This window comes from Aythya ferina, assembly GCF_964211825.1.
Source record: "Aythya ferina genome assembly, chromosome: 4".
In the NCBI taxonomy this organism is placed as follows: Eukaryota; Metazoa; Chordata; class Aves; order Anseriformes; family Anatidae; genus Aythya; species Aythya ferina.
The window spans coordinates 70,323,767-70,336,997 of record NC_140300.1 but is presented as its reverse complement, the minus strand read 5'-3'; the positions used below and the strand labels follow the sequence as shown (position 1 = coordinate 70,336,997).

The following is a 13,231-nucleotide window of genomic DNA, read 5'->3' as shown; positions in this document are numbered from 1 at the left end:
TCCCCAGTGGTCATTCTATTGACGTAGAGCCTAAAGACAATTTTTCTAATTAAGCAATAAATTACAGCTGTAGGAAAGTCTCGTAAGTCACTATTAGAGCTGTGCAGAGCTCTGAACTTCAGACTGCTAAGGACATGGCAAGTCTCGTACCTAACTTTATTCATTAATTCTTCCTTCTCCCCCCAGTTTTTCTTTGGGTTTTGAGACCAAAAATCTCCCTTCAGACCTCATAATATCATTCAAAAGGTAGCTATTCCTGGCACACAGACTATATTACCACAATAACTAACAGCTGCCTTCCTCTTCTATTTTTCCTTCACAAAACTGAAACCCCCCTTACCACGGTTTTGCTCTTTGCGCGCTCTTTGTTTCTGGTTTTCCCCTTCTGAGGGGCTGCAGAAAGGTGACATTGATATGTTTGCTTCCTGCTCACCAACTTGTAGGAGGTGACAGATGTTTGACTCCTTCCCAGATCACTGGGAGGCAGCCGTAGGGCATACTCCAGACAGTCTCACTGAGATCATACACTATCTCAAAGTGTATTTGCTTTTTGACAGCTCAACACATACCTTCAAATTACTTCATCCAGCAGAGGCAACACCCTAAACTTGCTTCTGGTCTTTACACTGGTGTGCCCCAGCGCTCCTTCCTTGGTTAGTAAACCTGGAGTTAGCAGATGAGTTGAAATCATTTCACCTTTGCCTTTGCACTGTAAGGGTGTCTGAGACACCTGTATTTGAAGAAGAAATAGTAGGAAGAAAGAACATGCTCATGTAATAACAGTTTTTAGAACAGCACAAGAAAGGTGCAGGGAACAATTGTTCTAATGGACAACTATGGAGCAGCTCCTTCCTGGGAAAGGTTCTCCTTTAACTCCTGCAACTGGTTGTAAACCTCGGGTAGAGGATTCTTGCTCTCACAATGGAAACAAAGAATTACATACAGGGACAAAACCTTCTCAACATCCACTGAAACGTCTGGCCTTTTAAATCCTTCCTCTGCTTGTGGCTTCAGTAGTATCTTAACCATCTGAACAGAGAAATTACATCTCACAGTGAACAGCATTTCATGTCAAATTTGCTTGTTCTCTTATGACAGAGGTTAAGCAGAAGTGGCTTGTTTACTTGGAAAACAGTCATTATTCTGTGCATCTTTACCATCTACCTTCTAACACCTCCTCAGGCTAGTACAGTCTCTACCAAAACATATTTTTTTGCATCCTTCTTAGAAGACACAGAGGACAGCTTTGGCATAGCATGCCACTGATTTCTATGACAACATAACATGGTCAGTTTTGTTTTCTCTTATTTCTGTAAAACACTGTACTTGTATTTTTCTTTAACAAATTTGTCTAAACCTTTTTCGCATATTCAAGCAAATTCAGAGCCTAATAATGCAGATGAATGATTGGGATGACTCTTTTCAGCCTAGAAACTACTTCTGAAAAACCAAACCCCCCCCCCCGAGCAACAACATAACAAAATCCCCTAGCTAAGCATCTTTGCTGATGTTGCCTTGTCACAAAACTATCAGTAGGACTCTGGTGATCCCTTGGTTTTGCAGTCATAAATATATTTAAGAACAGTAGGGTCGTTACAGAACCCTTTTTTCATTTTTCCTGTTTCCAATTCATAAGCATTTTGCCTAGTAATTCCATTAGTATTCAAGTTTCCCTTAAAAATTGTGAAGGCTTTTTGAATCACTGACTTGCAAACAACTGACTTCCACTCTGCCACTGTTATGACTGCCAAATATCAGAAGATTAGACAAAATACCAGGTAATTCTTTGGAAAAACCGTCCTAGTTAATTTTAAATTATACAGAAAATTCAGTAAGCATCTCATATATAGAAGGCTTCCAACTCGTTTATCATTCTCTCCAGTAACAACACAAGACTTGATCCCCACTAAGGTGCAAGGTTCTAGCCTGAATGAAAGTCTACAGAGAAACCTTAAAAACGTGTTTAGTTTAATGTCTTTTTTTTTTTTTAAAGAAGAAATTGAGCTTTTTCTCCTTAAAGCGAAGCTTTTCCATGTTCAGTCAGTACCTTTTCTCTTCACTAAAACACAAATCGTCAACTCTGACCGCAGAAGGCAGTGTGTGCCAGCAAGCTGTTATTACAGAGCTCATGTCCCTCTGAGAGTATGTGAAAAGGAAACCTTGACATCTAGTAAAATAATACCCCCAGCCACATCCCATACGACTCCAAGCACTGACAATACAAAGCTTCTCCACAAGCAATTTTAGGGAAAAAAAAAAGAGGTCCCTGTGAACAAACATCTGACTGAAATCATAGGATGTCATCTGCCTATCAGCTGGCAGAAGTTCATAGACTCCTCAGCTCAAATTCCTCAAGAAGTTTAGGAATTCAATTTCACTGCCAAGGGTTTGTGAATATCCAGTCACTAAAACATATCAAAGAATATATTCAGTTGTTCTTCTCAGTTAAGTAACTTCCAGCATATCAAAGGACGCGTGTAGCCAACGTTTCCGAACATTAAAATACTATTGAAAGAACATTATCCCAGCAGGCTTCACAGAGGAATTACCAGTGGATTAGCACAAGTTTTAGAAACCAGATTAATCCCCTTCTCTCTTGCATCCTCTTCCAGCTATTTGAAAGTAATGAGCAACGGCCCAGCGCAACACTACAGCAGCATTTAAAGTAATTAAACAAATACTGAGAGCAATCGCATTCATTTCATTTAAGGTTCCTTAATATATATCCACTTCATCTTGCTACATGTGGTCCTTGCCCAGCAGAACGTTAATAGCTCGGGAAGAGATTGCAACCAGATTTGAAAACGTGATAGTTTCGTGCTGGGGAGCTCTGCCTTCTCATTCAGCCATTTCCAGAAACACAAAGCCAAACATTGCTGTAAGAGCAGAAGTTCTGTGTTTGTAAAAGCTCATTCCTGATGAGCTGCTAGAATTTGCTATCAAGTATGGGAATCCTTGTTGACGAAATACCTGCCATCTAAAGATTCATTGCCATTTGGAGATAGCAGCTCTGATGCCAGGGAAGATTCTTTCTGCCTAAAACAGCTGAGGAAAAAACTGCCCTCCAGTTCCCCAATGCAGCATTTTTGTAGACAATTTTCTCTTTTACCAAGTTGAAGGTACTTGAAGGAAATCTGGATTCTGGTCCAACCATTTACTTCAAAAAGACAGGCGTGAGAGGGGTGAAATGTACATCGATGAATTATTTGCCAGCCTACACACCTGCCCATCCTTTAAGCTCACAAAGTTTTATAAAAATCCAGCTTGTCATTTCAGGAAGACTTTTCCCAACACAATGCTTATCCAACAGGCTTCTTCAACAGAATGGGTTCTGAGGCACTGCCCCAATCTACCTAAATTCACAGGAATTTCACTAAAATCTGCAGAATTAAATGCCTATTTTATTTGCAAAAAGAGGTTTTGGGCTCCTAAGAGGTGCCTAAAGCTGGCAGACGTAGAAAATTATATTAAACAAGAAACCCAGACAGGGTTTTGTTAGTGGCAAGACGACGACTTTTCCACCTGTCCGTTGTTTAGATATGGATTGTCACAGGCCTGGCCAGTGCCACTTGGACACTTTGGTCTTGGGCAGGTTAAAAACGAACCTGTATTTTCTGCCTCAAATTTTAGGCAACCAATTCAGAAATTTTAGAAGGTATTTTAAAACTCAAAATGAATTTGTGCTCTCTTGACTGTGTGGTGGAACATGAAACAACCATTTCAATTTTTGTATTTAAATAACATTCACGTCACCCCTAGGAATCTGCTTTAAAGGCCAAAGCCAACAATCAGAAGTTATTTGCAATAACAAGCGATAAAACGCTTTCTGAATTGTATTTTTCTTAGAAATGGTGAGGTATACTCCAAGTGGCACACAGTAACCTTCCTGACTGACCCATTCAGTAGCACAGCAGAGGAAGGGAGAAATTAGCACCGAAGTGCTGGAACACGGAATTACGCCCATTGCGAAGCTTCAATGCCTAGACTGGCTATCAGTGCGACCTCCAGTTTTAAGCAGTTAGGTCACAAATTGAATATACTCCCCTCATTAGTCACTTAATGCCTGGAAATTTTCTCTCCTCTATTTTCTGAAGTCTTCCTTTGTGTGCTGGATAAGAGCTTCATTTAAGAGATTTCCTTATTTTCCGTGGGCAGAACTTTTATGCAGGCTTAAAAAGACCACAGCTGGTAACCAGAACAGCAACCTGGTGTCAAAACAGCTTTCAGAGACAGAGCACGCCCAGCAGACAAACATCTGAAGGAGGGCCCCGATATCTGAGCAGACTGCTCTGGCTCAACAAGGTACTTACCTGTCACAGGTACGTAGCACCTGACTGCAGCCGTGCTTTGAGCCTATGGCTAATGGGAAGCAAAAGGACTGCAGCCATTCTTAGTGGAGTTTGAGCCACCGGCTGGAGCAACTAAGCTCAAAAGGTTCATCGTTTCTCCTCTTCAGATACTCTGAGGTGAGGACTCCTGCCAGCGTTGCTACCGAACGGCTCTTACTAGTTTTAAATTCACAAGCTTGATTTATGCGATCCAACCTAAAAGTAATTACGGCAAACATTCAAGTACTTGGTTCTATTGAGGATGAAAATCACAAGACAAAGTGGCAACTCTGGATGTTATCGCAGAATGTTAAGCAATATTCCTCTTTTATATTACAGAAGAGAGAATTGAACTCCATCTAAACGCGAATGAAACGTGCCTTGGAATTGGAAATGAGTGTCCATTTAAGCGGCTTTGTGCTAAAATGCAGGAAAAATACAATCTGCTTAATAAACTACCGGTATGTCTGAAACTCAGCTTTATCATAATCCCCATTAACCAGATTGTTTCAGGGCTGGCTCCATCAGTTTAGTACCTGTAACACAAACAGATCGAGCCTTGCAATGTTCCCTTCACGCAAGGGAGATATTTTCAATGAGCTTTTGAAATGCAGGAGTGTGAGAGACAAGGCAGACACTGCTGGTTGTGGGAACATGCATTTATATGGCGTATTAAAGGGTGCGACGCTTTAGCATGTAATGGTGTATGTAACCGTGGTACTAAAAGGTGAAAATCTCTTCCCAACTCCCCCTTCCATACAGCTGTAACAACAGAAGCAGGCTACGTGCTGTGTGAGCCTTCCCTCGTGCTTTGTTTTCACACAGCTGAGGAGATCAGCTCCTGGCGTGCCCGCCGAGCCCTCCAGATCTGCCTTCTGTGGCTGGAACACTCCCTGCATCAACGCCAGTAGTATCCAGCTCCAGAAAGGAGGTTTTTTCCTTTAAAAATGGCAGGGCACTTGTGCCATAGATGAACCAGTGTGCAAATTAGGTCCTACGGCTCGGTTTGGCCAGCAGAGCCCCGAGCACAGGTCTGCTGACCACCCACCAGAGAGGGCTGAGCAGCAAAGCCCCGGGTTTGAAGGCAGAAATTGCAGCCGTGGTGTCGCCCCTTCTCCTTCTGCTGCCTCCTCTCCCTGACCACCTCAGGAAATTCTCACTCCCCAGAGAGCTCCCCAGCACAAAGGGGCATGAAAGGCACTTTCCAGGTTTTCGGACAAATTGAACATACGTTTAATACACTCATTTTTCTGGAACTCTTCAAGATGGAAGTGATGGATTACTGTGAATATTTTTGTGGCTGTTCCTTAAAGGAAAGGCAAAACACAGGTACCAATTTGAGAACAGTGAGAGGTACGGCAAGCACAAAAGTACTTCTGTTGTAATAATGAGCAATTTCAATGCTCCAACTGTAACGGGAAGTTCCTGGATCGTGGTTAAACTAAATTCTGCTTGGCTCAGAGCCACACAAATATTTCTTTTCCACATTCCCATCAATTACAGAAGTACAGTAAGTGTTTTTGTTCTTAAGTGCACTATTACAGGCGACACAAATAAGCCATTTTTCTTCCTGGGGTTGGAGCTAACATTTCTAAAATACCATATTACACATTTGGCAGGCTTGAAGAATGCTCCAATTTTTATTTGTGTTGCATTAGTAAGCCATGCCCTTTGAATCAGCTGAAAATTGGAGGTACACTACTTATCCTAGCCAGATGTCTCATTCTTATGATGGTAGCAGAGTTGGTTACAGTTCAGTCCTGGAACAAGCATTCAGACTTTTGAAAGGAGTCCTCACAAGCCAAGAAGTATTATCAATAACTTGTATGTAAACAATAGCTGATACGTACCATGTAGAGACCACTTCTGTGCAAGATTACATCGTATAAAATCAGATTTACCCTTAAAAATCCACGCTGTAGATTGATAGCTTTATACCAAGGAATCATTAAGACAGTTAACTACCCAACTACAAATGAGAAGTTAATCTGAGATATGCACATATCCTGGTAGGAAAAATTTAAATTTTAAAAAATTTAAATTTTAAAATTTAAAATTTAGTTAGGAAAATTTAGTGAAATCCATCACCCTCACAAACACTGCCTTCCATCGCTGACGAAACCTACTGAAATACAAAAAGACTCACGTAGCACAATGCAGTCTCTCAATGTGTATCACTTGTAGTCTGTCTGTACCATACGTGCTTGTACTTTCTCTTACAGTCACCCCAAACTATACCATTATGTCAAATATGAGTGCATTTCTCAGGAGAAAAGGGAAAGGATTCATTTTTTGGAGCCTCCAGTCCTGTGTGGGGTGCACAACAAAGACACACATCTGAAATGCAGGAGGGAATATTTCTACAACTTTAGCATAAACAAATAGATGTCCGACAGAATTAACCATCATCGTTAACCATGACCGATTAACCATGGCTAACCATGGTTTCCACGGTTAATTTATCAGTGCTCAACTCTCTGACCAACATGACTGCCTTAGCAAAGAAACAGGTATCTCACAGAGAGATAGGTATCAACTTATTCATGTTCTGCCTAGTTTTACTAATCCTTTACATACAGCATGTGCTAGGGGCATATGAACTTAGAAAGAGGCCATCTGGCAGTTCTATTCTCTTCAAAGCACACTGGTAAGCTCCAAAACCCAGAGGACCTGACCTTGTACATCACACTGCTACTCGCAGGGGCTCTCTGACCAGTGCAAGGTTGACTGTCAGGCAACTACAGCAATTAGAAGCTGTTAAATGCAAAATTACTAACACGTTAATCCATGAATTTTGTCTGCTTTTGTCTGGTTTCATGGACAGCTTCATGCTGGACGGTAAGGACGATTACATTTTCTTTAGATGAATTTGACCTTAGCTATGGTATCAAGAACGAAGGTAAATGCATCACATCTGTAGTACAATACTCTTCTGCATTACCAGCAGAAAAAGCTCTGCAGCGCTTCTGAGATCAGATCCATTGCCCTGTAAGCATAGGGAACTATTCCCTGTCAATTCTGAAAGACACCTGATCACGTTCTCCACTAGATATGAACTTCTTGCTTTGTAGATATTTTCCCTCCCCCAGCTTTTTTAAGCCTGTATCAATAGCTGTTTAACAACAACAAAAAGGTAAATAAAACATTCTCATTCAGCATCTTGGCCACTGCCAAAATGCGTTACTTTCAGGCAGTAGGGGCTGCATTTTTTTCCCCTGAACTCATTTTAATAAGATCAGCTCTTAATGCATTCCTAAGGTCACCTTTAAGATTCAGCACTGACCACAAGAAACTTTCATTCAGATTTCCCAATGGCTTTCCTTCACCTTTACATTAGATGCCAGCTGTATCAAGTAAAAAAAAAAAAAAAGAATCAATCCTTACTCTACTATTTTATTAATTAACGTCAGTCAGTTTTCATTCTTTACTCTATCTTTTCCTATTTTAAATCACCCTTACGGTTCTTGCACTTTCTTCATCAGTTGTGTTAAAAATCCTGCCCTACATAACTATTATCTTATATTTCTTCAAACCCATCTTCGGTCTTCTGTCTATCCACAGTTACATCAAGATGACTGATAACGACCAAATGAACCTTCTGGCTTTCTCACTCTTTCCATTCCTTCTCTTCAGCGACTGCTGTGAACGCTTGTCCATGAACATGGAATCCAACACAAAAAAAATAATCACGCCATCAGCAAAACTGCACCATGCCTACACAACATAGCCAACCTTCACATCCTGTCCTGATATTTACCTGATTTGTGCTCTAGGCTTTAAAACCTCTGGGGCAAGGCTTATCACCTCATATTATAGTTATCACAGCAAGGACTCAAAATAGGTTAAAGCTCTCAAGTGTCCCTACAGTATATTACTTTTTATACTACCAATTCTGTTACATTTTACTGGCAATAGCTTGCTTGCTAGAATGGACAGCATTTCTCTGTTACTATCTTTCATGCGGAAGGGCAACGACTGCCCAACCTCCCCTCCTGCATAGCCATCTGAAGAAAGATTTAGTCCATCTAACAAAGGGTAGGAAAGTTTCATCTTCCTTCACAATGGAGTGGACAGCCAAGGCAGGGCAAGCACTCTCTTTGTCAAATGCTGAAGCAAGACAATGAAGAGTTCAGGAAATCATTTTTGAAGTCTTTATCTCCAACACCAGATGGTTGGGGTAGACCATTTACAATATAACTACTGGTAAGAGCTGAAAGCACAGACCTAGCTAGGCCATGTGAGGTATTTCTTTTTCACTCTTCTTCCATTACATGCCTAAAGTCAAGCAACACAGAAACACTTAAAACACACTCCATTAAAACAGTGCAGACAAAGTGGTGGAACCCCATCTTGACCCCTCTTTCTGAGACAGCAAGATCACAGTAATATTTTAAGACAGAAGGACTGTGATGCAGTAGGCTTCACAAGAGGAGACAGTATGTTACTGAGTAGTAAAAACATCACGGTGCCCTGCTTATTGATGGCGTATGAAAAAGCATATGAACTTACTGACAATTCTTTGATTAATTTTCTTAGTTCCTTGTGTCCGTGCTTCTCAGCAAGACTTGCTGGATCATCTCCGTGTGTGTTGGCTATCCTACAAGCCCACGTGGCCTCTGGACACTTGAGTAGAAGAGCTGCAAGGTTCTTTAATCCAAATCTGGCTGCACAGTGAAGGAGAGTGGGAAATTCTTCCAAATGGCTATCTGTATAAAAAAAAACAAAGTTTCCATAAAGAACAGTCCCGCTCTTATAAAGTATCTGCTACATTTTTTTTTATTTTAATAAAAGTCTTTTGAATATTAGCACTACTGAATCACAGTTATCAAGCTACCAGTACAGAACTGTCCCTGAAAGAACAATTTCTCCAAGCAAAAGTTTTACAAATCAGATATATATTTCAATAATGGACCTTTTAGCATAACTAAGAAATCTCTCACTTTTTTTTTTTTTTAAGAGGGATTTTAAAGCACTTTAGTTCCATTGAGAAATGTTTCCTTCCAGAAAGAAAATTCTACAGCCAAGACATGCTTTTACATAGGTGTGTATTATATAATGCTTTAGAAATGTTTTTAATCTGAGAAATTTGAAATTGATACGTTTATGATGCTATACTTTCATACTACATTTCTGAAAATTTACATGACTGCCAAAGACTTGCAAAAATTTGCTTATCACCTTAATGAAAAATCAGTGTTAAAAGCCAGATGCATCTGATAAAGGTTTCTATGATTTCTCTGAAATAGCACAATATTTATTTGGATCACAGGTTGTACTTTTCACCTTGGAGAACTGGGACAAAGCTAAACAAAGGTAAGATTATAATTCCAGCACTTAGACCTGTATCATACCTGCAAGTTACACATAGAAAAATGAGAAACCAAGTATAAATAGCATTTCCCTCTGCCTTCCTACTCTGCTTTCTAATCGCCTGTGGTTTGTTGTGTTGTGATTTGCCTATACATCAGCACACAGTGTCTCTTTTCCAAGTATGCATCCAGACTGCCCCAGGGCACCATCAACTTCTTGCACCCTCAGGGTCTTTTTGGCAGCGTCTTTAATACTCACTGTGTGAAGTGCCTCCTCTGCTCTGTTTTACACCTGGCTCCTGCTCGGTTCAGTTGATAAGCCCCCAGTTCATTTTATTCTCCATCTCTATCTGCCCCGTCTGCACTTTTAATGACTTACTCATTCCCAGCATTTAGTTCTTAAACAGCTCCAGTCTACTTGATTGTGCCTTACAGAAAATCAGCTCCATCACCCTCACTGCTCTTTCCTGAACCTTTTCCAGCTTTAATATAACTATTCTGAGATGATGGGAGAAGAACTGCACGTGATGCTCAACTTGTAGGTGAACCATGTAATTTAGGCATTGTCCTAATTATGTCCTCTGTTTTGTTCTCTATTCCTTTTCTAATAATTCCTAATTTCATTTGCTTTTTGATCCGCTGCCTAGCAACAAGTTGGCGTTATCATGGAACTACGTGGTCTCACTCCGGAGTGCTAACAGCCTGCCTAAAGCCTTTCATTTTGTATGACAACACAGGACTCCTTTTTCCACTTGCAGCACTTTGTTTTTACCTACACTAAATATCATCTGTCATTTTATTGCATAATTACTAAATCCCAGAAGGCCTTTCCCAGGTATTTCCCAATCAGCCCTCTTCTCTGCTACCCTGAATACTTCGTACCAGTAGCTAAGTTTAAGTTCAAACAATTACTGACCTGATGAGGTTTGCAGATTCTTACAGGTCACCTAGTTAGACTCCACGTTACAGATTTAATATCTTATTACAGTTTATTAATTTGTCTGGTGGAGATAACCCATTAACCTGCTTGCAGTTCTCAAGGTCAGGTCCCTACCTAGAGAAATTGGGTTTTGGTGTCATATTTATACCTTTTTAGTACTGCAGAACTGAAAAATTGCATACTGCTGTTAGAAATCCCACTACCTTATTCTTAAATTCCCTCAGAGCTCTTCATGAATACCAGTTAGCCCTGATCATTCCTAGTCCTGCCCATTTTTGGTACAACTTCATGACTCTTTCAACTTGACAGTCCCTTTTCACGCGTCTCCCAGCCAGGACTACAGCTTGAGAATCTATACAGATCCTTCTAAAACAAACAGTGATGCAAATATTTCATTTTATTTCTCTCTATTTTAACTTGCAGTTATTTTTCTTGAGTTCTCCTTTACATCCCAGCTATCAGTTGTCCTACAGATTATGCAGAATATTTTCAGGCCTTCATGCACTGGAAAAAAGATTTAATAATAGTCCTGATTCCTTCTGGAAGTCTCTTAGTTGCCACTTCATCTTGTTTTAAACAAACCTTCTGATTTTTACGTACTCCCTGTATTACAATTTGGCAGAGCAGTGGTGAATTTAGTTACCTTTCCCCCTGCCTCTCTCCTTTTTGCTCCTGCAGAATGTTAACATGGAAAAGGAATAAAATCCCACCTCATCATTAGATACAAGGATTCAAGGAACTTGCATTCAGTTCTTGCAGCAGGCATAATGAAGTTATGACTGAACAGAAAAATTGTTAGGACAAATTCTTGACTGCTTTTTGGATGAAGAATATTCCATCACTGCTCCATACCAATATTGTTTTGACACAACATATTTTAGATGAAAGCCACATTAACAAACCTAAATTGATTTTTAAATTGAGTGTTGCCTGACTTTTATTTCCATCAGGCAAGCAAGAAACTGTAAATGCACAGCATTTGTGTAAATCAAGTCGCTTATTTTAGGAGTCTTGGCAGACTGAGCTTTTATCAACAAGGGTATGTGTTTGAGCTTATACTAGTTCATATTTGCAGCCTGCTTTACAATACTTTGAGTTCTCCTGCTAAGTTAAAGAATTATAATAAGCAATCTTAAAACTGTAATAGCAGCTAAGGTTCTTCAGTGAAATAGTTGCTGCACAACGTCTTCGATCCTGACTGCTCAGCATTTTGACTGAAGTTCCACAGGCTGGACTTGACGCCACTAGAAGAATTAGGAATGGTATCCTAAGGTGCAGCCATTTGACTTCTTACTCTTGTCTCTACTTCACCATCTTCAAGAAAACAGAACAAAACGTGACAACAATTGTATGTATACACTGACTTACGGAGACATCACCCCAGCAGTAAATGCATGTGGAAGTAATTTTAAGGCTTGGACAACAACATCCAAGCTAACTGTACTGTTGCATATTGCACAGGATTCTCTTAAAAAAAAAAAAAGTCCAAGTGCAAGCTTTTTATCAAAAAACATCCACAAATGTCCGATATCTTAATACTTTTGCTTTTTTTTTTTTTTTTTTTGGAGATGTCCAGCAATGAAATAGATGTCAATAAGTAATTTTTTAAAAGAGCAAATAACATGAACTCTAACCAATAGTATGCATCTTGTTAGCAGATTCTAAAAGGTCAAATAGAGTCAGCAAAAAGAGCCCTACCAGAGGATAAAAAGCATACTCGAAGGAGAATTTCCACTACATGTTAATGAAACCTGAGAAATCTACTAACAGTTATAATTAATAATTTTATCTTTTCTATCTTTACTGCTTCAAAAACCAGCATAAAAGGAAAATTCTGTTTGCAGAGTAATTCAAACTGCTTCCTTTCAGAGTATGAATTTCTATTTCATGCTTACACCGGGTACAATGGACAAAAAGACCCAAGCCTATAGAGAAGAAGTAATATAAATTGTATTGTGATCACACAATTACTGTAACCTATCTCCTGGTTTCATTCCCAAAATGAACATCCACTGTTACAAAGACATTTCAATGCTATGGTGAAACCAGGGTCTATAACAAATATGGTTTTACTATCTTTAAACAAACAAATAACTGACCCTGGAATTGAATGTCTTTTAGCAGGGCAAAAAGCGATGGAAAAAGGCAATTTTAACAGGAATTGCAGCTTTGGAAAAAAATTGCATTTATACCACTATTGGTATACTCCTAATAAAGAGTAAAATTGGCTGCCTGAAATATTTTGCATTGCTAAATATGTAGTTTGTGCTATGACCAGGCTTCTTCAGCTGTGAACTTGATATGGAATTGAACACAGCTCATCTCCGGTAACATAACTACATGAATTCTTGTGCAAGAAATCTGAACTACCCAAGCCTCATACAGTAGGGTGGCTGTATGGGTGTTTTCTAGATAAAATGCACATTAGCTGAGCAGGAGCATGGCTTCTGGGGCATGCTGCTGTACAGATGCACTAAAAGCAGAAAGCTGTCTGCACCTAGAGGTAGGTGAGGACCTAAGGTAGGTCTCTGCTTTGGGCTTCCTTTTGGGCACGATGCTATCCCACCTCCAGCCTAGGCTGGGTACTAATGAAGTCGGCATCATATATCCCGTGGGGTGGGGAGGGAGGGAGCCACACAACCAGCAGAAATTTA

The 13,231-nt window shown here is 39.9% G+C and overlaps 1 protein-coding gene across 8 annotated transcripts in view; it reads right to left on the bottom strand.

The window, feature by feature from the left end:
• Positions 1-13,231, bottom strand: part of BANK1 (B cell scaffold protein with ankyrin repeats 1) — a 133,080-nt gene that overhangs the window by 65,387 nt on the left and 54,462 nt on the right. For all 8 annotated transcript variants that reach the window (XM_084519431.1, XM_084519432.1, XM_084519428.1 and 5 more), the window contains exon 8: positions 8,838-9,034. In XM_084519431.1, coding sequence (XP_084375557.1) covers positions 8,838-9,034 — 197 coding nt within the window. The remainder of the gene's footprint in view (positions 1-8,837; positions 9,035-13,231) is intronic.